The sequence below is a fragment of the Copadichromis virginalis genome, linkage group LG7 (genome assembly GCF_057382275.1).
Source record: "Copadichromis virginalis isolate Kocher_CV1m ecotype Utaka linkage group LG7, C_Virginalis_male_GT1.1, whole genome shotgun sequence".
In the NCBI taxonomy this organism is placed as follows: Eukaryota; Metazoa; Chordata; class Actinopteri; order Cichliformes; family Cichlidae; genus Copadichromis; species Copadichromis virginalis.
The window spans coordinates 17,669,623-17,695,482 of record NC_140624.1 but is presented as its reverse complement, the minus strand read 5'-3'; the positions used below and the strand labels follow the sequence as shown (position 1 = coordinate 17,695,482).

The 25,860-nt window shown below is 41.0% G+C and overlaps 3 protein-coding genes across 6 annotated transcripts; 2 read left to right on the top strand and 1 right to left on the bottom strand.

Moving 5' to 3' along the window:
- Nucleotides 1-177: 177 nt before the first annotated feature.
- On the bottom strand, nt 178-3,727 carry golt1bb (golgi transport 1Bb). 2 transcript variants are annotated; one of them, XM_085462268.1, is made up of 6 exons: nt 3,542-3,727; nt 2,846-2,937; nt 2,361-2,539; nt 1,987-2,068; nt 696-711; nt 178-603 (listed from the first exon to the last, which is right to left on the bottom strand). In XM_085462268.1, exons 1-6 carry the CDS (start codon nt 3,564-3,566, stop codon nt 596-598), a joined length of 402 nt encoding a protein of 133 aa, XP_085318394.1. In that variant the 5' UTR covers nt 3,567-3,727; the 3' UTR covers nt 178-595. The 2 variants fall into 2 exon arrangements, with proteins under 2 accessions (XP_085318394.1, XP_085318393.1); XM_085462267.1 differs by having other exon boundaries at nt 178-711; nt 3,542-3,723.
- Nucleotides 3,728-4,559: 832 nt separating this feature from the next.
- slc35b4 (solute carrier family 35 member B4) lies at nt 4,560-11,930 on the top strand. Its single transcript, XM_085462266.1, has 10 exons — nt 4,560-5,009; nt 6,245-6,358; nt 6,473-6,575; nt 6,677-6,726; nt 7,604-7,685; nt 7,788-7,848; nt 8,027-8,136; nt 8,248-8,323; nt 8,405-8,480; nt 10,265-11,930. Exons 1-10 carry the CDS (start codon nt 4,933-4,935, stop codon nt 10,512-10,514), a joined length of 999 nt encoding a protein of 332 aa, XP_085318392.1. The 5' UTR covers nt 4,560-4,932; the 3' UTR covers nt 10,515-11,930.
- Nucleotides 11,931-11,989: 59 nt separating this feature from the next.
- LOC146704844 (uncharacterized) lies at nt 11,990-24,268 on the top strand. 3 transcript variants are annotated; one of them, XM_085462263.1, is made up of 9 exons: nt 11,990-12,272; nt 14,906-15,770; nt 18,228-18,321; nt 19,473-19,653; nt 19,770-19,784; nt 19,989-20,072; nt 23,029-23,099; nt 23,545-23,680; nt 23,778-24,268. In XM_085462263.1, the coding sequence occupies exons 1-9, from the start codon at nt 12,198-12,200 to the stop codon at nt 23,799-23,801; spliced, it is 1,545 nt and encodes a 514-aa protein (XP_085318389.1). In that variant the 5' UTR covers nt 11,990-12,197; the 3' UTR covers nt 23,802-24,268. The 3 variants fall into 3 exon arrangements, with proteins under 3 accessions (XP_085318389.1, XP_085318390.1, XP_085318391.1); XM_085462264.1 differs by lacking the exon at nt 19,770-19,784; XM_085462265.1 differs by lacking the exons at nt 19,770-19,784; nt 23,029-23,099; nt 23,545-23,680; nt 23,778-24,268 and having other exon boundaries at nt 19,473-19,687; nt 19,989-20,053.
- The last annotated feature ends 1,592 nt before the right edge of the window (nt 24,269-25,860 follow it).

The following is a 25,860-nucleotide window of genomic DNA, read 5'->3' as shown; positions in this document are numbered from 1 at the left end:
GAGGACATGTGCATTAGAGGAGCTTCACCAAGGCCCAGTATGGGTGAACCATGTAAAGCTCTTCTAGTAGAGTCCCTGAATAGAAGATGGAGCTGGGCTTCTTTTAGCAAATCATACTGTTATTACCCAAAACGCAGGTAAGATCTGGGACATCTAAATTACTTACGCTACAAAACAAAATTTATAAAATGCACACTTTATTTCAAGCGCTTAGAAAAGTTACAGTTAAACATCTCCATCCAGGACAGTATAAACTGTTTTTACATTTCTGCCACATTTAGCTCAACTGCACATTTTTTTAAAGTATAAAATTCCACTAACTCTTCATGGAGGGAAAAAAAAGGCCCTCAGTGTCTGTTCAGGCACACAGATGCTGTCACTGTCCTCCGAGTTAATCCAGTGGTCCCAGATTATCAGTCCATAAATATCAGAGTGGAATGACATAAAAGAGAAACTGCTTTCAGCCTTAAAAAAAGATCTCTTGGTAATGTTTTCCAGTAGCAGTCAGAAACAGTTTCCCTCTAATAGAATTAAATGTACAGTCAGTCAGACATCCACAGATGCGTGTGTCTTTTGTGCAGAGTAATGTTTGGATTCACAGCTCTGGAATGGCAATGGTCAAAATATACAGTCACCATGAGGCGGTAAGAAACGCTGAAACTGTCCTCTTTGTTATACCATCGTGTTGCTCTCACCAATTTTGTCCACCAGCTGAAATAAAACATGAAAAAGGGCAGAATTATTTACGAGTTGTTATGCGAAGGATGATTTAAAATAACATGTATGAAGCAGAACATGCAAGGATGATGATGTTGATAATGCAGTGAGGTTTTTATATTGGTAAACAGCTGTAAAATATTAGCAACCACGGCAGAATTAACTGATCCTGGACGCTGACGGTTTCCAAGAAGCTACAAAAGGCTTCAAAGACACGAGACTGAGCAGGGAATCCCATGAGGTCGTGCTCAGGACAACAGGGACCCTGTTATTAGACTAGATGAGAGAAAGACCAGAGCCCTCTCATCTAAAAAACCTTCCCCAGCTTTTGGAGCCATTTCACTCTAAAAATCTTTAAAGCCCACATAGATCAACAAAGTAATATCAGCTTCTTTAAAAACTTTCAGCTGCTTTTTGCCGTAAATGCCATTTGTATCATCTAATGGAAAAAGTTCATGTTTAGCTTAGAGAACTAATCCCCAAATATTTTGATAATCAATTCTTTGCACTTAACATTATTCAAATACGAATAAAGAAAACAAATCCCTGGTTCCAGCTTCTCAAATGCAAGACTTTAAATGATGTATTTTAGTCATATATGGTGGTAAACTGAATTTTGTTTAGCACAAATAAAACAAGATAGTTTAGTATTCGTATAATTATACTTGCATGACTTTTTAGACAACGGGCTGCAAATACCAGATTTTTCCATGTCTGCCAAAGACTGTATTTAAAAGATGGAGGAGGCCACCGTGACACCCTTTGATTAGCAAAATTCTGCTTCCAGGCCTTGAGCTTAAATAGATGCAAGGTGCGGATCAGACCATGAGTCTGAGTGACTCGGCCACAATGTAGGTGGCATACCCTGCTATTTCAACTACAGCTGGAATCTCATGTACACAGTGGACATCATGTTGTATTTAATGAAACCTGAAAGTAGCAACTGAGACCATAACCTAAGCAGGAGAGCCAGAAGCCATTTTCTCATGCACTTCTATAGAATCTGACTTCTTACTGCAACCAGAGAGGCTTGCATAAAAGAAAACTGCAGGTGCACTCAGAGAGCACCTTCTCCACCATGACCAACTTTTATTATTACTGCATCAAAGATTGGTGGAATCTTCCTCTCCACAAAGTTTCATCAAATTCAGACAGTGTTTATTTACTGTTAGTCCTGCAGACAAATGTCATTGAAAGCCTTATAAAGCTAAACAATATTTGTGATTAGTGACCCTTATTAAGGTTAAAGTGCCTGAGAGTGACACTTACCGCACTGATCCCCGGTAAGCTGAGCAAAGATCCGAGCACAGGCACTCGTCTGATGAATCCGACTGCCACCGGGAAGAATCCCCTGTTAACGAGTGCAAGAATAAAGTGAGACTTGGAAATTGTTTTGGACATGTGCAGAGGAGAGATAGTGGACAGTGTTGAATATGGAGGTGCCAGGCAGGAGGAAAGAGGGAAGACGGCAGAAGAGGTTCATGGATATAGTGAAGGAGGACATGCAGAGGGATTGAGGTGACAAAGGACGTTAGGTATAGGGAGAGATTCGGGTAGATGATCCACCGTGGCAACCCCTAATAGGGAGCAGCCAAACGAGGAAGAAGAGGAAAAGGAGTTCAGCCCTTTCTGACTGAGCTGACCTGAATAAGAGGAAGAAACCGTAGATCTCCAGAACAACCCCAACAATCGGCCAGCCAAGCAGAACCACCAACACTCCTCCCAGGAAGAAGCTGGTGGCTTTTAGTTTGTGCCTCTGGAAGAAAAACCTGAAGGTACGCTCGAGGCCGATGACGAACGACAGTCCGGAGACAAATAGAATCTGCACAGGAAACAACATGTCACGGGTCCAAGATCTTTTAGGTTATATAGGATAGACTTTCACACTGTGTTATAATTACTAGGTAGGTTCTGTGCTCACAGCAATTTTTAATCTAATAATTTACCCGATATAAACATTCATTTTTAACATCTGTTTCCTTTTTACTGCCCTGCTCTAGAGCAGCAAAGAAAAGATCAACTTCCACTCACATCAGCAAATGTGATCATATGGACCAACAGCCAAATGGCAATCAACAATACAGGTACTACTCTGATATATCAATGAACCCAAAAACCATCAACTCACATTTCCAATGGCAAGGAGAGCTTTATCAAAAAACAGCATCATCCCAAAGAAGAGGAAAAACACACCAAACCCCGTCAGTCCCATCCCAATCTCTGCAGACATCAAGAAAAAGAAAGAAGTTATTAATAAGTCGCATGATCTACTTTGGTTTACATGGATTTCAATTTTATTAAAGAAATGCAGAATGACTATTCATTAAGGGGGGTATTCATATTCATTTCCAGCTTCACATTTTATTACAAGGCAGCTTTGCATGATCCAGTCCAAAATAAGCCTTGTTTTTCTTACAGTGGGACTCTGGATTAGCCAGCTTTAAGCAAGCTTTCTTATTATTGGCTGCCCTTTGCAGACAGAAGGTTTGAACAGCAGGTAGGTGGGACTTCTGTGCTGACATCACACAGCCAAGTGTAAAAAACAACAACAAAAAAACCAAGCAGTTAAATGACTCGTGCACATACGCTAACCTCGTTGGTTTACACTTCGGCCGTGCTCGATATACGTTTTTTTTTTTAAACAAGAAACAAGTGAAAAAGAAAAAAAAAACAGTTCCCCTTTACAGCTACTTCACGTGGTGACGTAGCGTTGCTCTCAGCCAATCGTGTTTGAGCTGCTGGCCTCGTACATTCAGCTAAACCCGGTTTCGCACAGAAACACTAGAAAGACAAAGAACAGCATAGAAACAGAAGCGGCTCTTACTTTGTGAATCCGTGAGCGAAATCATTTTGGTATCCGCTGAAGACTCTGTCCAATCACCAAGAGGTCGCAACGACTCAAACTGGCAGCTTTACGAAAGCAGCGTAGCCAAAGTGTTGATGCTACAAGCGGCAGTAGCAGCAGTGGAGGCAAAGGTAGCGGTTCATTACGCAACCACGTCAGCCGGAGCCACGTATACGCGCACGCCAGCAAAGATCGTCTATGATGACACTCACTGATCCAACACACTCTGCCAATTTTGCTGTCTGTGTGTGCACGTTTAGAAAAAAAGTACTTGTTATCCTTTGGTCTTATTAATTTGATTTATTTGGCTGTTGTAATCATTTAACTGTAAGACATCTGTAGTCCAAAAATATATAAGGTGTCATATCAGATAATTATTAGATGTTTCAGATTGTAAATGTTATTGATATTGGATCGATGCTAGCGCGAAATAATCAGTACTTTATTTTTATCCCTCAAGTTTAGTATGTAGATCATTGAATTGTGTTATATATATTTTTTTAATTAAAACATTTGGAAAAAGAAAAATGTCTGAACCTTTTTTGGCTTGACTGTCATATCTATTTTATCTATAGTCTATAACATATTTAAAAACAAAGTCCGTCAGAGACAGGCATATTTACATTCCAGCTCTCCAAAAAGGTCATTGTTAAAATCCATGAAACGCTGATTGTGTTGACTTTTTATTATGGAAAGTAAAACCACAGTGATTTAAATCTTTTCAAAATTTGCAAATGGATGATGATTCATGTCATAAATCCCAGCACCCTGCTCTTCCCTATATAAGCTCCCTTCATAGATTAAAAGTAATAGTATCAGTAATAATCTTCCTGTATTTACTTGGTATCAAATCGATACCAAAATTTGCACGATCATAGTTCATAGTGAGCAGCTCCCCTGCTCCAACAGCCTTGCGTGGCTTCATGTACCTATAAAATGAGGCAGAGTGATATCTCATTATTTTTCAGTCTGTAATGAGCTGCGCATGCGTGTCGTCAGAGCTGGACCGTGATTACGCTGAACGCATATTTATTCATTTGTTTGTTACATTTTTCTCTAATATTCACATGTAGTGTTGCTTCCTGTACAATACGTTTTTTAACTCGTAATGTGTTACATGAAACTATAAATATTACGCACACGGGAAACCCCTTTTCCTATTTTTTAAATAAACTACAACTCCCATGAAGCACCTGGAACAAGGAAGAGCGAAATCTCGGATTCAGACGTGTTCAGCTGAAACCGGAGTTTGTGTGAAAGCACAAGAAGTCGGACACACAAACCGCTGCCGTAATGCAAACATGCTCCGTTCATTGTCCCGTTTGATTAAGTGACACATCTTCCACCGAGTTTTTCCCGCCGTGAACACCATGGGGCCCGTGTTTGCCGTTGTTCTTGTTTTTGTCGGCTGTTGTAGCAATGTGGTGTTTCTGGAGCTGCTTGTGAGGTCAGTGAGAAACTTACACCGTGTCTACACCAATGCCTCATGAAGACTTTACTTCACAAACGTTTGTGTGAACAGTTTGTTTTTAGATTCCTCGTTGCACAGGTGTTTTCACTGAATTCATACAGGAAGTGAAGTCTCGTTTGCATGTTTGTCTAAGTGTCTGAGTGTTACTAAGCTACCCTTCTCCTCCTGAATAATTTTAACTCGTTTTCAACGGTTTTTGCTTCTTAAATCATACTTGATCAAGACGTTTTTTAAGTTACTCCTGACCTCACGTAGTTAATGGATGGTGTTAACGAGAAAACTGGCTACGCTGCGTGCAGTATATGTAGCAGAGCAGTATCACTGTGTGTCATAATCACTTGCATTACGAGTTTATGCTGGAAGGAGTTCAGTCTTTTGACATGTACTTTGTGCTTCTGTGGTTATTCGGTGTTTCTGTGTTATCAGCTGTTGGTCAGTGTTACTGAAGTGAAAGTAAGAGAGTGGTTTCCTGTAGTTAGTGAGATTCTATGGAAATACTTTTACTGCACACTTATTTGGTCCAAGTTTGGACCTTTTGCCTTCAGAACTGTTTAATTCTCCCTGGCAACAGATTTAACAAGGTGCCTATGATTGGCTGATGAGATAATTTATTTAACAAGAGCTGAGCAGGTATTCCAAATAAAGTGTCAGGTGACTATGTGTATGCACAGTGTCAATACTATACACACCCATATTTGGGGTGTCTGTCAGCACCTTGTTTTAGTTGTTTGTTTTTATCCCCCCTTCCTTACCTGTGAAAGTTGTGCGTCCATACAGGTGAGGCTGGGTGTAAATCTGACTGTAAATTTAAGAATTTCTGAATAAATAATCACAGCACTTGTGCAGGCACCTGGCTCATATTCATGTAGATATCCCTATGTCTAGAAACAGCCATGCAAAAGCCTGCTCATGGTATAGTATCCATAGATTGGGCCACATTACCAAAGACTAAAACTAAAGATTTACTTCTATCTTTATTTTCTTTTAGCACATTTATTCTGAAGCTAGTTTTTATTTTCATTACAGTTACATAATGCCATTCAATTATACTAAGTGGGTATGTAGATTAGAGAAAAAGTTATACATATATTGCTCTGTTTTTTTTTTTTTTTTTTTTTTTTCCAGTGTATTCATTTTTGAAATGTCTGTCGTTAGCATTAAATGATGCATTATTAATTAACTCTTGGCTCTTTTTCTTTTTTTTTTCATAGAGATTTTCCAGGATGTGGCAACATAGTCACCTTTGCTCAGTTTGTCTTCATCGCATTGGAAGGTTTCATCTTTGAAACAAACTTTGGACGCAAGAAACCAGCAATACCTATTAGGTGAAAATTAAATAATTTATTAACAAAAAAGATTGACGTGAATATTTTTCAGCTGGTGACTTTTTAAAGCTGACACTGAATCACATTGTCCATTATTTATTTATTTTTTTTCAGTAACTATGTGATCATGGTGACCATGTTCTTCACTGTCAGTGTGATCAACAACTACGCTCTCAACTTCAACATCGCCATGCCTCTACACATGATCTTTAGATCAGTAAGTTTCACACTATGACTCTTGAATGTTTCCTGTTATCACTGACCATCACTTCCTTCACCAAAGCCTGATCTCTGAACTGTTTTCTTGTTTCTCTGTAGGGATCACTAATCGCTAACATGATCCTGGGAATAATCATCCTGAAGAAAAGGTACCCAGCATCCCCCAACAACATACATAACGTTTCCCCACTATGTTTTTGACTTTGTAAATTTAGCAACTAGAACGCTTCATGGAGTGTACTTAATGACCACACACTTTGATTAAATGCTAATAGGATCAATTTTTTGCTGACAGAGATTATAATGATCAGGGTTTTATTCTGTGGACAGACAGTTGCAAAAATCCCTGCATCTGAACTGATTCATTCATATTTCACAAAGACAATCCCGTGTTCCACAAATTTGGCTGTTTTATAGAAATAAAATCATCTTCACCAGATCCTGTTGGAGCAGGTTTACTACGACAGTCTGATTTACACATTCATCTTCATTGTCTTGAAAGTTTGTAGTGGTGCTGTCTACAGTACCCATCATTATATTTTATACATTGATAGTTTTAAAGATGGACATAGCAGCCAGGTTGGACAAAGGAAGCTATTGTGGAAACACCTGCATTATATCTGAAGGCCACCAGATGACGCTTGCTTAGGTTGCAAAGATACTTCCATACTATAGAAGTCTATGGGAGGAAAAGCTGTCTGTGTTCCCCCTCTCGGTCACTCGGTTTTGGTTATATTCAGTAACAAATACATTCTATTTTGTAAATCTTGGTTACATTATGTTTAGGAACGGAGAATTATCCGCTCATTGGTTAATGAGTCAGCTTTCCTCCCTTCCTTGTCCCAGCCAAGTTTTCAACCAAGGTGGCGACAATGAAAACGCTCATCTCGGGCTTAAAAATGCAAATTTTATTCACTTTTTTCAGCTGTGTAGTTGAAGCTATTGAAAAGAGGAAGCTTTCAAATCGAAATAAAAGTTGAAAAGAGTCGTAGTGAATCTACCCACATTTTTCTTCTCTCTCCGCAGATATTCGGCCAGCAAATATCTGTCTATAGCCTTAGTTTCTGCAGGTATCTTCATCTGCACCATCATGTCTGCCAAACAAGTGGTGAGTCCTCTGCAGAACACTGGGTACTGCTGCAGTTTGACTGTGAGTCATTTTAGCATTTGTTTAAGTGTGCTCTCATAAACTGCACTCCTGATTTTGCAGAATGTGTCAAATGAGGGTTCAGAAGACCAAGGCTTTTACACCTTTATGCATTGGCTTATAGGTGAGTGGCAGCTGATGCTGGCTTTTTGCAGATATGTGAATATCGGTGTGTATGTTTAGTAGTAAGTCACAAGTTTCTGTCCAATCATTTTGTGTGTTGGAGGCATTTGCAGGGGTGGGAAGTCATGTTGATCATGACATGTTGATAATCAATATACATGTTGTACGGATGCATTCAGGTATCGCCATGTTGACCTTTGCCCTGCTGATGTCTGCGAGGATGGGCATTTTTCAGGAGACACTGTACAAGAAGTATGGAAAACACTCCAAAGAGGCGCTCTTCTACAATGTGAGTTTTCCTCCAGCACCAACAGCCCAGGAATTCACTCCACAAATGTTTTCATGGAGCTGTTTTAAAATGTGCAATCCTTTAACATGATTCCTTTGCATCTTTTTGCAGCACTGCCTGCCTCTGCCGGGCTTCCTGCTTCTCTCTACAAATATCTACAACCACTGTGTCCTCTTCAGTCAGAGCAGTGAGTGCCGTCAATTCATTCTGGGAGTCTTTTTCAGAGTGCGTGTTTCATCACAGGTGTCAATGATTACTTTCTTTGCAGCTCGCACGCTGATTCCTGGGGTCGAACTGACCGTGCCGATAATGTGGATCTACCTGCTGATCAATGTCATCACACAGTATCCTACCAAAACAAGTACTTTTGCAGTTTGCTTGTACTGTTTTTCTCTTTTCCTACTAAACACAATATCACAGTTCATCACTTGCTTTTTTCCCCCAGCAGCTAAAAATAGAAACTGTAACCTCAGCTTATTGCTGTTTTATTAAATCACAAATTTAGATCCAAATGACCTTCATCAGATGCAAAAAACAATGTTCAATTCATTAAGCACACACAGTTTTAAAGAAATGTTTACACCCACATACCAAGCAGAGTTTAATCATCTAATTAGGCAGAGATAACTGTCGAGCACTTCACATATGTGTGTGCTATTAAAGCTAATATTAAAAAAAAAAATCGGTTTAGTTTGATCAATCTTGTCTCAGCTTGCACTAAAGACACATTCAGCCCACTGTTGACATTATGAACAGCCGTTGAGTTTGAAAGTATCGCGCTCTTACTGGACTTAAAAACTGTGGTGTCACAAACAGCTCTTCACACCACAGCAGAGGATCTATCTGAGGTGGCCCTCGCTTCAGCAGCCCTGTGGTTTTAGTCACGTCTGGGCGGGATTCACAGAGTCAGCAGGTCTTAGTCCCACAGATGGTAGCGTCGCTTCTCGGCGAGCTCACAGATCAAGTATCCGGACATGTTCACAGCACTGAGCCCGGTTTCTGTGACAACATCAGTGAAGTAATACCTCTCGTTGTGAGAGGCCAGCTCATGTTTCCCCTGAGTGGGTTGACAACTCTGTGCTGATGAAGGCTTGTTTGGATGTTCTTTTGTTTTGTTTAAATAAAGGCATGAAAGGCACTGCTGTAAAGGAAGAAGGTGCTTGGATTTTTATACCAAAAGTCAAAACTGCAGCGTGGTTTTAATCATGGAAATTTTATACATCACCTCTTGCTTTAAGTAGCTGACTCATCAAATTTCATTGTTTCTGAGCATCAGCTGAATTTTGATTACTGACTTTGCCTTTATTTATAATGATAAAACAGAGTTATTTGGGCAAAGCCGCTTATGCGCTGTTTTTAATGCTTAACTCTTATGCTGGTTCCTGGTTGGGCCTCTCAGCTTAGAACCAAAAGCGTGTCTGAGATAACTTTGGTAGTGATATCCTTTTTATTTGACAATACAAAGCCGTGTGTTCAGAGCAGTCTGAAACCAGAGCTTATGGTTCACAGAGATTACTTGTACATATACTGATTCATTTGAAATTCAGAAAATATTCGTGGGGATTCAGCCTTTGTAGCATGTATGTAAACTATAATGCTGTCTCAGTAAGAGAAACAGTATGACCCAGAATCTAAATTCGTGCTGTAACAACTGCTAAAATAGTTCGTAACACAAAGTAATATTATAAGTGAGAAAACTAAAGAGTGGCCCTTATTTTTTTTACTTTAAAAAAATGAAAGTTTAAGTTGTTTTCCTAAATATTTGTAAACTAATATTAATTAATGGAACTAAACTATAAATCAGCTGTAAAATAAAACCTTAATAATCCACTATGGGCTTCATAGAAAAATGTTAATTAAAATAAATACTACAATAATTTACCAGAATAATTTTATATTACTACCAAAACTAGGTTTGAATATTTCTGTTATACACGGGATCACAATATTAACTGATTAATCCCTGCCTGATCTGTCCAGTGATGCTGATCGTGAAAAATAACATTAATTAAATGGCGGTTTAGCTTACGAGGTCAATTGACACAGACCGTCTTAGCAACACGTGAAGAAATTAGGTTTTTGTCTTCTGTGTCTCGAGTCTTGTTGCAGTCTTTAACCGTTTCTTCAGGTACGTTTGCATCCGTGGTGTTTTCATCCTGACCACCGAGTGCGCCTCACTGACGGTCACGCTGGTGGTGACGCTCAGGAAGTTCCTCAGCCTCATCTTCTCCATCATTTATTTCCAAAACCCCTTCACCACCTGGCACTGGGTGGGGACGGCCGTGGTCTTCGTCGGTACTCTTCTGTACACGGAGGTGTGGAGCAGCGTGCGGGCGGCTCTACGGGGACCCGACGCCAAAGAGAAGAAGGCAGAGTGACGAACCAGAGACTGGCGGTGGACAGAAAATCAGTTATCGTGTTGGACGTAGAGTGATGTTGTTATCCCGCAGCAGTTTTATACAGTTTTAGGGTCATTTAGATTTATACTTGATTACACGGTGCTCAGTCATACACCACCTGAACAGTTTAAAGGATGGTGGTGTTCTGCATTTTTATTGTTGTCAGCAAATCCCATGAACAGATCAAATCCAGCAGATTATTAAAAATCAGCACAGATTTATTGCTAGGAGCTTTTTGAGTCAGTTGAGCCAGATCTCATTCATGATGGATTTCTTTATTTTAATTCCACGTGTGAATGAATCTGTGTTTTGTCTGTCTGTGCTCTCTGACTCCAAGCACCAAGCCCATTCGCTGTGACTGAAGATGTAGATCTCTAAAACCAGCTATAGTCAATATTTTTACACTACTTGATCACGTGACTACTTGATTATGGTGATGAACCCACAGAGAGTTTTCACCCTCTCTTCAGGCCCAAAGAGATACATGCCATCATTTACCCCAGAACTTGTTTTTCTTGTGCTTGATTGCAGAAAGTTGTAAAAACGACTTACTGTGAGCTTCCTGTCAAGCATTTTACCACAAACTTGAAGAGTGATTATTAGTCAGATTAAATTGTCTTTTTTTTTTTTTTTCATACAAAATCCATAAACATTCTTGTTTCCGCTTGACAGACTCTAGGTAAAGATGTTTTCAGTGTTTAATCTGTTATAATTATAATGATAGATTTGAAGGGGAAAGAAATATGTTTGCAGCATGTATATGCTGTGTCGACAGTTTTACTGCCCCCTGTGGCCAAAACGTCAGATTTTCACACTAAAGTCCCACTTTTCCAGCCGGTGTCATTTAACGAAATCATTTCTGAATACAGCTGGAGACTGTTTTTATCAGGACGAGTTAATATTTTATTTTGTAGGTACTGTTCGAAGTGTGTGATTGGGGGTCTGGTGAGAGCTTTGTCAGCCAGTGCAACAGTGTCGGTCAGTGTTGAGTTGTAATACTTTGGCTACACAGATTCTGAGTTTGGTCTTTATTTTGGATTTGCTAACAATAGGAAAAATACGAATACTCTCGGTGTTAGGTGTTTTAACATTAGTACCTCATTATGGTGCGTTCACAGACACAAATTCAGTGCCACTTTTCTTTTTTGCCTATGATGTTGTTTGGATATTTATTTTTTTAGCCTCTAGCTGCTCCAGGTTCGTGTTCATTTTAAGGACTTCACCGATTCATGTGTGAAGAGCTGCTGGAGTCAGATTGCGTGATTAGATAGGGGGACAGGTTATGCAGTGCATATTAAAGTCCCCGTGTCCTTGTCATATTGTCTCAGGTGTATTTGTCAACAATAAATCTTTACACTCCCTGGTGACTGAAATTAAAGTGGGAACATAGCTGAAGACTGAGACTGTTTTTATTTTGTTTTTTTATCTGTGCATGCTTCCTTTTTAAGTGAGTTTTATGAATGTTTAAAGCTGGGACACTCTGTTCTCTTACGTTTCACTGACTAATGCGCAATGGACCAATCCAGGGGGGGGTGGTGTTCAACTCCATCCAATGGCTGCTCATGTTATTCCCCGTCGGTGGTGGGAAGGGCAGCTGTTTGGGTTTTATGTCACTAAGCACTCGTCCACGCTGTGGGTGCTGTAGTTTCAGCAGGGGCAGTGATGGGGGGAAACAGCCCGAGTCACTTCTGTGAGGAAGATGAAGGCGGAGGAATTACTTTTCTGAAGGGCATTCGGGTGAGTGAAGGCTTGTTTAGAGCTGTTTCCATCAGTATAGCGCACGGCTGCACAGCGCATCAGTGCAAGTCAGTGATTTCCTGTCATTCCAGTGTGTGAATGGGTGGATGACTGGATATGTAAAGTGCTTTGGGGTCCTTGGGGACTAGTAAAGCGCTATATAAATACAGGCCATTTACCATTCCTGTCTCAGACGCCCTTGTTGAAAAATTTTTTTCTTTCCATTTTTTAAAGTCTGCTAAAATCACCCCGCACAAAGTCAGCGGCATCCCTCTGGTGTAGGGGTTAAAAATAGAAAGTGCATGCTCGCCTTACATTCCCCACACGTGTGGAAGTGCTGCTTCACAAAGTCTTTAAATTCCTGTAATATCCAAACTATGGGTTAATTCTTTACGGCATCATATCTATAATTAAATCAGCTTTATTTCAGGTAAATAATGCCATTCTCAATCTGCGACCTTTATCGACCTCTATTGGTGACATTACAGTGTAACAACAGCACTTTTACTTTGGTTTGTATCAGGGGTGTCAAATATTAGACCCGCGTGCCTGAATCCGGCCAGTCTGGCCCACAGGATTGGAGTTTGTTCTTTTTTTTTTATTTTGGACTTTGAACTGTATTTTCATAAATTTTACAGCTTGTTCTGCTAATAAAGACAGCCCAGCCACCATTCATACTACACAGAATCAGAATATCTTTATTGTCATTGTAACAAATTAAGTGAAAGTCCCTGCGGGGTCAAGAGAAAAGGTTTAAATATAATTACAAAAGAGTAATATAAGAAAAACAGGATAGAAACTGCTATTCAGTATTTGACTCTGTATTTGTCACCAAAGTTATGAAGTAATAGTTAAATGAAAAACACTAAAGTTACTATTTTTCTCACTATCCACTACAGAAATTCCTTTTTTAATCTGTCTACTTTAAAGTAAAATAAACAAATAAATAAAATAGGAAACTTTCTGTGAATTAACAAAAATATTATTCTTTATAATTACCGGATGGTCTGGGCAATGACCTACCAGAACATCTTTCTGTAATTTTATGCTTTTATTTGTTACAATTTAAGCCAGAATAGTCCTGCTCAAAGATTTCTTTTATTAACTACAGCACAGTTCCTTTGTCACGTAGAAAAACATACTTCCTTTTTCTTACATTGAGATATCACAGGGATTAAGTGTGCAGTTACATTTCTTTACACTGACAGAGGGGATTTTCACCCCAATTAAAATCAAAGTGGGCTAGATGTGACCAACAGGGTAAAATGAGTTTGACATCCCTGGCTTCAAAGAATAAAATTTTACTGCATGAATTGATCGCAATAAAAAATGATCCTAAAATATATAATTCTCCAGTAGGAGCTGGCTCAAGCCTCTGATTTTGTCAAGAATGATCGTATTTACAGATTGTATTAAAGTGTGTCCAAATATGCAGAAGGCATATTGCTAGTTGGTGTTATGTGCTGTCAGTGGGAGGCAGCATAACACCAAAAAAGTCCCGAGAAATGTGAATGATTTAAATACAGGCACTGGGGTCCTTAAATACAGCAAGGTGCAAAAGTCTTGAGCCACCTCTCATTTCTTTCCTTTTTCTCTCATTTTGAAGTGGCAGGCTTAAAAAAACTATGCAGATTAGATGAAACGCATCTGAAAGTTAAGTCCTAATAATAATTATAATAGGACACTTTTTGCTAAAGCTTCATCAGAAATGGTCTCAGTGGAAGGGTGGCTGAAATTCAAGGCCAACTAAATTTATATAGTGATGAAGCTAAATTTGAAGTTGTAGGTTCAAATCTTGAATTTATGGAGGAGGTCAGGAGAGAAGTGTCTACAGAGCCTCCGCTGTGTAAAAGCACGACGGAGGCTCTGTCATGGTTTGGAGCATCATTTGAGCCAGTGGTGTTTGAGATTGTGTTTTAAAAACAGCACAATTTCAATTTAAAAACTGTCAGTTATTGTTTTGTTTGACATATCATTGGATTGATTGGCTTGTTTTCAATGCTGCAATACTGCTGGACTTTCTATTTTCTTAAAAGTCACTAAACTTCTCCACTGATGTAGCCTTGGTCATGGTATTTGATAAGAACTCTTTTAAGAAAATATATTGTTGCATAAAAGTGATAGGTTCTTCACTCTTAAACAAATAAAGTTATATACCATTTATGCTTTCATCTTTCTCAGTAAGTGTTACTTTTTCAAAGGGCAGCAAGGCTGTACCAAAGTCGCTTCTCTGGATTTTGAATGTGTATTTATGTCACTGCCGGTGGCTGTTCAACAGACAAAAGCACAAATAAAATAACATTATTTCTCATTTGTTCTTATTCTGAATTTCTCTTAGAAAATATTAAAGGTCAGACAGTCTGAAGGTCTTTTCAATTATATTTACAAGAAACAAGGAGACCTATTTTCTGATGTATTTGATATAAAATTCCTTTGGACACTTGTTCAGTGGCACGCTGAGTCTTATGAAATAACGCTGCAGTGTTTAATGGCAGTGATGCGTAAACTTCACATTACTTACGCAAGACTTGAACCTGTGATAGAGAGCAGAGCACCAGCATGGGAAACATTTGAATTTGCTCTTTGTGGCCTGCAGGTGGCGCTTATGGTTATTATTATTCTTCTTTCATCAGCTGTCAGACCGAGTCATCAAGCGGATGAAGCTGTCGCCAGAGGTCGTCTCGCCGCATCTCGCTCATGCATCAAAACCAGTGGCTTCTCCAGATCCCACCTCTTCTGTGGAACACTTGTCACCTCCTCCACCTACAGTTATCGCAGCACCACCTCCTTCTCTTTCTCCTCCTTCTCAGGGAGCCACAGTTCCAACAGTGGAACCTGCTCCTGCTGTTAAGCTCATCCCGCCTCCTCCTGTGCAGTTTCACTCCTTTCCTCCAGCCCCTCCAGAGCCTGCAGCTCAAACTCCATCCACCCCTTCCCCAGGAGTCAAAGCACCTGTAGAGCCCCTTCCTCCACCCCCTGCTGAAGTCCCACCTTCTGCTGAAACCTTAATCCTACCCACGTCTGTAGAGTCATCTCAAGCATCTCTGGCTCCACCTGAACCTTCATCTCAAACACCCCCCACTATTATTGAGCCCGCTACTGTCACTCCATCTGTTGAACCTCTAGAATCTGTTACCCCATCACCTCCACCAGTAGAAACAGTCCAACTTCCACCCACGGTTGAATCTACTCCATCTGGACCAGTGGAGGAAGTGGACCAGCGGTGTCAAGTGGAGGCACCAGTCGTGGTTCCAGCTATTGATCCAGAGCCTCCATGTGCTCAATCTCCACCTCCTCCAGAGGACGCTCTAGCACCTCCAATGCTCTCTTTTGAAGAAACATCTCCATCTTGTCACTGTGTGGAGCAAGCTGTTGCCCCAACTCACCCACCTCTAGCTCCACCGCCACCAACCGAGGAGTCCCCCAAGAACCCATCTGTGCCTCCTTTTGATGAGAAGGAAGTACCTGTTGTCACAACACCACCCCCACCTGTGACAGGTGAGTCTGAACCATCCTAATCTTTTGGCATTTCCAATTAGCTCTTGTGATGCTTTGAAGTGCATGCTGTGGCTAAGGACATGGAGGTTAATAGGACAAACCTTATAATGTTGCTCAGTCAGATAAGATAAGATAAGATAAGATAAGATAAGATAAGATAGAACTTTATTAATCCCTCGGGTGGGTTCCTCTGGGAAATTCGATTTCCAAAAAAGCACAGCACCGACAGAAGTTACAGAGTTACAGAATATTATATACACACACACACACACACACACACACACACACACACACACACACACACACACACACACACACACACACACATATAAATACAGAGACAATATAAATAAAATATACGAAGGGGATAAATAGAATAAATAGGAATAAAAAATAAAAATACAAGTGAATTGCACATTTCAAGTATTGAGTCTATTGCACTGTTGACTATTTACAAAAGTATTGCACAAAAGGTATTGTACAGTGAGGTGAAGAGGCACTACAGCTTAGTTGTTCCCCCCTCCTTTGTCCTCCTGTTTCCCCTCCCTCTCCCCTCCAGAGAGGAGTTAAACAGTCTGATGGCGTGTGGGACAAAGGAGTTTTTAAGTCTGTTAGTTCTTGTCTTGGGGAGAAGCAACCTGTCACTGAACAGACTCTTCTGATTGTTAATGGCCGTGTGCAGAGGATGCCCAGCATTGTCCATAATGCCCATCAGTTTCTTTAATGTCCTTTTCTCTGCCACTGTCACCAGAGTGTCCAGCTTCATGCCGACCACAGAGCTAGCCCTCCTGATCAGTTTCTCCAGCCTGGATGAGTCCTTCTTTGCTGTGCTGCTCCCCCAGCACACCACAGCATAGAAAAGTACTCCTGCAACCACTGACTGGTAAAACATCCTCAGGAGCTTCCTGCAGATGTTAAAAGACCTCAGCCTCCTGAGGAAGTACAGTCGGCTTTGGGCTTTTTTATACAGGTGCTCTGTGTTGCATGACCAGTCCAGTTTATTGTCCACCCACAGCCCGAGGTACTTGTACTTGTTGACCACCTCCACCTCCTCCCCCTCTATCTGAACCGGCAGTGGACCTACTCTGGACCTCCCGAAGTCCACAACCAGTTCCTTAGTCTTTGAGGTGTTGAGTTGCAGGTGGTTTGTGTGACTCCATGCGACAAAGTTCCTCACCAGACTTCTGTACTCCTCTTCCTGATCATCCCAGATACACCCCATGATGGCCGTGTCATCTGCAAACTTCTGAATATGGCATAATTCAGAGTTGTAGCAGAAGTCAGAGGTGTACAGGGTGAAGAGAAGAGGGGACAGCACAGTTCCCTGTGGTGCTCCTGTGCTGCTGACCACTGTGTCAGACGTGATGTCCTTCAGCCTGACGTACTGTGGTCTGTCGGTGAGGTAGTCGGAGATCCAAGCCACCAGGCAGGGGTCCACCTCCATCCTGTTCAGTTTTTCCTGAAGCATACAGGGCCGGATGGTATTAAAGGCACTGGAAAAGTCAAGAAACAGGATCCTGACCGTGCCTTTTCCCCCATCCAGGTGTGAGTGGGCTCTGTGTAGGAGGTACAGGATGGCATCCTCCACTCCGACACCCGCCTTGTATGCAAACTGTAGTGGGTCCTGGGCATGTTGTACCTGTGGTCGGAGGAGGTTGAGGAAGAGCCGCTCTAGAGTCTTCATAAGATGTGACGTCAGTGCCACCGGTCGGAAGTCATTCAGCTCATTGGGCCGGTTCTTTTTGGGGACCGGGACGATGCAGGATGTCTTCCATAGGGCGGGCACTCTCCCCAGTCGCAGACTGAGGTTGAAGACTCGTTGTAGATACACAAGTATGCAGAATTAAAGTCCAAATCACATGACTCTGAGGAAATGAGAGAGATACAGCTGATGAAGCATCCAAAAAGTGTAATAATAACAATAATAAACCACTTGTCTCTAAGGTGGGATTAAGATTTGAGAATGAGCATTTCCGTCTATTGTCTGCAGGATCATTTCAGTTAACAAGAGCTGAAAGCAGCAGTTTGAAGTTTCCAAGCCTAAAATACATTACAGAGTTACAGTGTAACATCCGGAAATCTCTGAGGCAGAGCATTCAGTGGAATTGACCCGAACTGTAGCGTGTGCCAGAACACGCCACCTACCACCTCAGCAGATTTGCCTCCCAGTGAGGTTCTCCGTTTCCTTGCTTCTTACTATACTGACTCTGTGAAGAAGATCAAGCACTCATATCAGAAAAATAAGTACACAGGGACACACCATTTGTTGCTTTTCTTATTACCAATGTGTAACCATTATTTCAGGTAGAAGTTTCATTTCAGCGTTCTAAAGCAGTGATGTTCAAGTTATGTTTGAGGCTTTCATTTGGAAAGAGTTTCAGGCTTTTAGTAGGAGATCAAATTTAATCAGTAGATTTAACATGTTTGCAATCATTGCTTTGTTTGTTTCTTCTCAAGTGTCGGAAGACGAGTTGAGGCAGAAGCTCAAAGAGGAGATGCAGAGAAGTCTGAAGGAGGAGATCGACCAGAAGAGGCAGGAGCTACAGAGGCAGTAAGGACACAAGACTGAATGTTTTACTGAGTTTTGAATCTTGCTGTCTCATTTGTCCCTTCTGATAAGATAAAAACACAACTGTAGAGGTTTGTAGTCGATCCGTACCGATGCACACATTTCTGCTCAAGATGCCACATTAATTATTTAGTCACTAATTCTATTTAATAGGAAAACATTCAAATTTATTCATTTTTTAAGCAAAAACGCCATAAATCAATAATAAATATAATATTTAAATAGCGATAACAAAGATTTTAAAGTTAAACTGCAATCAAAACTTTGAATATCAGAGAATATATTCTTATTTTTTTTAATCAGTGTTTTTATTGAGTTTTCAGAAAGCATATCATTCATACAGAAAAGCTCGAACTCAATTCCTACAACACAGTGTAAGACAAACTATACCCAGACAGAGAAAAGATAAATAAATAAATAAAAGGGGGGGGGGGAGTTGCCAGTTATGGAGTAGATGAAAACTCATCTTCAAAATAGGAAATGAAAGGCTGCCAGACCTTAAAGAATTTCTTGGTGTTGCCCTGTATAGTAAATCTGAGATGTTCTAATTTGAGGTGTGCCATCACCTCCTCCACCCAGCGTTTATGGGATGGCAGTGTTGCCTTTATCCAGTTGAATAGAATCAATCTCCTAGCCAACAATGAGGTGAATGCTATTGCCTTCCTCTGAGAGGCTGTTAGTTGAGTTTCCCTCGGTGCCACACCAAAGATGGCTGTCAGAGGCATTGGTTCCATATCTTTAGTATAAATGAATGAGAATGTTCTAAAGATGTTAGCCCAAAAGTCTTTCAGCCTGGAACAAGACCAGAACATGTGGCATAAGTTGGCTGGCACCTGTTTACATCTGGGGCAGGTCGGATCGGCCCCCTGGTACATTCTTGCCAGTTTCTCCCTTGACAAGTGGAGTCTGTGTAACACCTTGAACTGTATCAATCCGTGTCTTACACATACAGAAGCAGAGTGTACTAGATCTACAGCCCCTCCCCAGTCAGAGAATATATTCTTATTAATTAAGTACAATTATCCCAGGATATCTGCACACTTGAGCAGTTGCTGCTGATGCATTCTCAGTTGATCAGCTTATCGATTAATCAACTCTAAGTTCTTTAAAAGATGCACTTTGTGCATGTGAAGGTTGGAGGAGATGAGGGTGCAGGTTCGAGCTGAGGCGAGGGCAGCAGCTCGGGCTCGGGTGGAGGAGCAGGTGAAGAAGATTCTGGAGGCTGAGAGGGCGGCGAGCACGGAGAAGCTCACAGACACTATCATGAAAGAGCGAATGAAGACGGAAGATGAGAAGCTCATGGTGCAGCTTTATGTAAGCAAAGGAAGACACGCTTGACTCTGAATATGTGAGGAACTCTGCTGTAAATACAAAACTCTTTCCTCCTTTTAATGTGCTTCTTTTTCTTTCTTGCCGCGTTGTTGTTTCAGTGGATGGAGCTGAAGGTAGGACGATAGAGATGCATGCATGCATGCCTCACTCTCAAACAGCTGCAAATCACAGACATGAGTTGCAGCTGTAACTTTGAAAAACAGGAAAAATTGACCCTGAAAAAACCGCATGTAAATTGAGTGTCAGCCTCTAAAAAATTTCAATATGACGTTTTCAGAGCTGTACTGATATCTTCTATGAATGTTACATTATCGCAGGCTCATCAGCTGGAGGAGAAGGAGAAAGAGCTGAAGAAACGAGACGCTCTCTACAAGGAACATCTTGCAAAACTCGATACAAAGGTTAGTTAACATTTTTGAGACTTGAAGTAATTCTTATATGTTTAAAGTTCTTACAGGTTTAAAGCGAGACTATGTTTTGCTAGAGATGTGTCGAGTGGCCGGGGGGGGGGGAGAGAGACTGTAAACAAAAGACAACGTGTATGCCTAACTGGCTTTTTAACTAGTTTTGAAAAATTCCAGTTGTAATCTAATCTAATGTGATGTATATATTACTCCAAAATTTAGGCAACCCTCAACACACAATCAGACATCAGATCTTGATAAATTAAATGTTCAACTTGAAAATCTTTACTGACATATGGTACTGAGCAAAAGTCTTGAGTCACCCTTTATTATATTTTGCTTCTAAGGAGCCAAACTATCTTGTAACTTGTGTAATCTCAGTGTGTCCTTCAAAGTATTAAAGGTAACCAGAGACATTAGGGACAAAAGAGCGAGTTGTAGGCCGAAAAAGTATCTACAGCAAATGATCAAAATCTGAATGTCATGTAATTAAGAAATGGGGGGGGGGGAAATCCAGCAAAGACCTGACACAGGACCTGAGTTTCATTTGGCCTTTCAGCTGTCTGCTGTTCACTGAAGCCGTGTTAGAAATGGTCTCTCTGGTGGATGTCAAGAAGCTATTTTTAAGGCAGGAAAACAGGGAGAAAAAGATAAGCTGGATTAATTCAATTCAATTCAATTTTATTTATATAGCACCAAATCACAACAACAGTCATCTCAAGGCGCTTTATATTGTACAGTAGATCGTACAATAATAGATTCAGAGAAAACCCAACAACTAAAGTGGGAAGGAAAAACTCCCTTTTAACAGGAAGAAACCTCCGGCAGAACCAGGCTCAGGGAGGGGCGGGGCCATCTGCTGCGACCGGTTGGGGTGAGGGAAGGAAGACAGGATAAAGACATGCTGTGGAAGAGAGACAGAGGTTAATAACAGACATGATTCGATGCAGAGAAGTCTATTAACACATAGTGAGTGAGAAAGATGACTGGAAAGGAAAAACTCAATGCATCATGGGAATCCCCGGCAGCCTACGTCTATTGCAGCATAACTAAGGGAGGATTCAGGGTCACCTGGTCCAGCCCTAACTATATGCTTTAGCAAAAAGGAAAGTTTTAAGCCTAATCTTAAAAGTAGAGATAGTGTCTGTCTCCCGAATCCAAACTGGAAGCTGGTTCCACAGAAGAGAGGCCTGAAAACTGAAGGCTCTGCCTCCCATTCTACTTTTAAATACTCTAGGAACAACAAGTAGGCCTGCAGAGCGAGAGCGAAGTGCTCTAATGGGGTGATATGGTACTACAAGGTCATTAAGATAAGATGGGGCCTGATTATTTAAGACCTTGTATGTGAGGAGCAGGATTTTGAATTCAATTCTGGATTTAACAGGAAGCCAATGAAGGGAAGCCAAAACAGGAGAAATATGCTCTCTCTTTCTAGTCCCTGTCAGGACTCTTGCTGCAGCATTTTGGATCAGCTGAAGGCTTTTCAGGGAGTTTTTTGGACATCCTGATAATAATGAATTACAGTCGTCCAGCCTGGAAGTAATAAATGCATGAACTAGTTTTTCAGCGTCACTCTGAGACAGGATATTTCTAATTTTAGAGATGTTGCGCAAATATTTGTTTAATATGTGCGTTGAAGGACATATCCTGGTCAAAAATGACTCCAAGGTTCCTCACAGCGTTACTGGAGGCCAAGGTAATGTCATCCAGAGTAAGAATCTGGTTAGAGACCATATGTCTAAGATTTTCAGGACCGAGTACAATAACCTCAGTTTTATCTGAATTAAGAAGCAGAAAGTTAGCGGCCATCCAGGTCTTTATGTCTTTCAGCCCATTATCTTTACACAAGATAATGGGCTGAAAATCAGTAGCAGCAGGTCTTATGTAGTGATGAACCCAGATTTGAATGACGTTTTTGTTTTCAAGTGATTATCAATCTGTACAGCAGGGGTCAGAAGAGAGGTTCAACAGTGACTGACTGCTCTGTCATCACTTGGAGCTGCATTTCAGTCAGTGGTGTTGGGGATTTTTGTCAAAACTGATGGAATTATGAACGCAGAAAAGTACGTTCAGATTTTGATCCACCATCTAGGATCATCTGGAAAGTGACTTTTCAGCATGAAAATGATCCCAAAGGCACTGCACAAAACATGCAATGACTAACCATGACTAGCACTCATGGATTGCCCCCCCAAGAGCCCAGACCTGAACATTATTAAAGCAGTGTGGGGTCATCTTGAAAGAGAACAGAATAAAAAGAGGCCAGGATCCAAAGAAGAGCTTTGAATGTCTTTCAAGAAATTTACAGAGCGATTCCTGAGGACAGTTGTTAGAATTATACAACTTTGTTTTCCATGTATATCTGCACGTTTTGGCTATTTCCCATTTTCCTAACAAAAAAGACTTTTGCACAGTACTGCACACTGAATAATTTGTGGAGAAAGAAATGAAACAACACCAGTTAGTGGAAACCAAAATTATCAAATCGTCAATCCTTTCTGGGCTTGATGTTAAAATTATTAAGTGATCCTTTAATTTTTCAGCAGTATATCTGGAACTATTTGAAACTGTTAATTACTTTCTTCAGGTATCAAATTGCATTGTAAATGCACCCATGTGCCAATCCAAGATACAGCAGTACGCTGCGCTTTGTTTTCATTTTATTAACAGTGCCATAGGTACATGATCAAACACCTTAACAAATGTCATCACGCTTTAATTCCAACATGTCTGGATCCTAATTAGAGCCTACACACATGTAGCACCACCTTTTACAGCTGACACCAGTGATAGAACCGTGAAGTTGAGCTAAAACATGTTTTCGGGGTCTTTAAATGCAAATTTTGGCCACTGAGGAGCTGTCACGTCCTGAATTTCTTTTGTGGGATTTTGTTGAAGCAGTTGTGATATGTTATGTTGAGGGTAATGTGTGTGTTTTTTACCACTTTGGCAGTGTGCAGAGTTTTACAAAGTCTCTGTCGAGAGCTTCCGGAAGGGCAAAGAAGAGACTCTCAGCCGTTTTACGTAAGTCAGAACACTTTAATTTGTTTATGTGTAGTGTCATGTAAGCCTTATTACAGCTTTTATTTGATGTAAGTTAAGTTTGAATGGATTGGATTTATATAGCGCTTTTCAAGGCACCCAAAGCGCTTTACAATACCACTATTCATTCACTCTCACATTCATACACTGGTGGAGGCAAGCTACAGTTGTAGCCACAGCTGCCCTGGGGCAGACTGACAGAAGCGAGGCTGCCATATCGCGCCATCGGCCCCTCTGGCCAACACCAGTAGGCAAGTAGGGTAAAGTGTCTTGCCCAAGGACACAACGACCAGGACAGAGAGCCCAGGGATCGAACCGGCGACCTTCCGGTTACAGATGCGATTCCCAACCCCCTGAGCCACGGTCGTTTGAATCATAAGAATGAGGCAAATGTTATTTAATATTATTTTCTTCATCTCTCTCTCAGTCATTTTAACACCCACCCAGTGTGTGGAGACTTGCAGAGTCAGATATTAAAATGCTACAAGGAGAACACGGGAAAGACTCTGTGCTGCTCGCGCATTGCCGCTGCCTACATGCAGTGTGTGGACGAAGCCAAGAAAGTACGACCCGACTTGACTTAAACACATTATTTGATTTCATACCTCATTTGCTGTGGATCTTTATTGATCATTTTAAACCATCTCTCTCCTCTCACAGAATAAGATGAGAACAGGCGGTTAATGTGGACCGCATCCTGGCAGACTACTGCAGCCTTTCTATGTACCCAAGGAAGTGCCAGACGCATGCAGACGTTAACTAAAAGGACACTTTAGTCTGCTGCTCATCATGGGATCAAAGCAATTATATCGATGCAACGGCAAAATTAATTTTTAAGTGCTTGCTTTTTTCTTTTAAATGAAGCAAAACACAACAGACAAGCAGAACATTTGCAGACTGAGAGCCTGATTAATCATTTTACACACGTGCCTTGAAGTTATAAAAGCTGTTTATCAGAGTGTGAACGCATGAAGGAACTACTGAGTGAGCAGAGTGTAACAACGAAGAAAAAATTAAATCCATCAGTAAACCTTGATGTGGAACATAATGGTTCACGGTTAAAGAAAATATTCGTGCGTGTGTTTGTGTCTGTGCATGTGCTGCCCCCTGCTGATTTTGAGTTCACAATTTAATAAAAATTTATTACTGTGCTCATGAAATCCAGTTGATGCTCTCAGGGAGGTAAAGCGGCTGTTTTTCTGTGATATAGCTCATTACTTGTGGCAAAATTATGGATGCAAAGCAAAAAAAGAAAACTCATAAACACAACATCCTGAACATCGCAAATAAGACGGAGCACTGGACAGCAGAAGTGCAGGTGCATAAACAACCTACGTAGAAATGCTTATATGTGACAGTGGACATGTGATCATCGTTTTACCACAAATGGAAGATGGTCTCCTTTCTGCACAGTTACTTTTTATGGCATAAAAAAAATCAGTATTACGAAAATAGGTTCAAGTTTCTGTCTTGGAGGTCATTTCAAGAAAATTGGTGCAGTTTCAAGAAGTCACACCCGTCAATACAATCAATCAATCAATAAATTGTCAGTCAATTTATTCGCTTTTATCACATTATACTGTTAGTTATTAAAGTAAGAAGTATTTGCAAAAGAAGGGGATTTTGAACTATGTCAGCTGAACATCCATGATGTGAATCTCCTGTTCCTCCACATCCCAAAGATGCTCTATTAGATTGAGATCTGGTGACTGTGGAGGCTATTTAAATACAGTGAATCCATTACTATGTTCAAGAAACCAGTTTGAGATCATTTAAGCTTTGGGACATGTTGCATTATCCTGCTGGAAACTGGCATCAGAAGATGGGTACACTGTGGCCCCACTGAGATGGACATGGTCAACAAAAATACTCTGTGGTGGCTGTGGTGTTTAAACAATGCTCAAAGTGTGCCACTATCTGCCCCACCATTACACCTGAAGCACAAATACAAGGCGTAAAGGATGTTGTTCATGTTGTTTATGCAAAGTATCACCGTTCTTCCCTATTCTGAACTTCACAGGTCAACCTGACCCCATCTAAAAGTCTGTGTAGGTTCTCACCCATCCTGATCATGGTAGTCTAATGAGCTTGGAAAGAAAGAGACTGGACTTCTCTAAGCAGTGCAGCGAGGAGTGCTCAGACTTCTACACTAGAGAAACCAACCACCCACTCCATAAATGCATAGCACAACGTAGAAGAGCCACCTCGACTGGACATGACTCAGCTGGACATCTGCATCTAAAGGTCAAAGGTCATTATTTCGAGGATGCCAGTGCTCACTTTTTGGACAGAGAAGACAGATGGTTTGAAAGAGGAGTGAATGATCTTTGAACAAAAGAGGTGGCTTACAACACCAATTGTCTGTGATCTGCGGTGCAGTTTTGAGATCCCTTCCCAGACGCTTCAACCTCGACTCACGTGATCTCAATGGGTCACATGATAGGGTGAGGCAAGGTATCACGATGGTTACGCCCAAAACCTCTGCTAATAATGACCCACACCTTTTTGGTGTGGGTCATGAAGTCATTTGAGCGCCTAGTTCTCTCCCATCTCAGGACCCTCACGGCCCCCCTCCTGGACCCCCTGCAGTTTGCATATAGAGCCAACAGGTCTGTAGACGACGCCATCAACATGGCCCTACACTTCATCCTGCAGCATCTGGACTCCCCAGGAACCTACGCCAGGATCCTGTTTGTGGACTTCAGCTCTGCCTTCAACACCATCCTTCCAGACCATCTCCGAG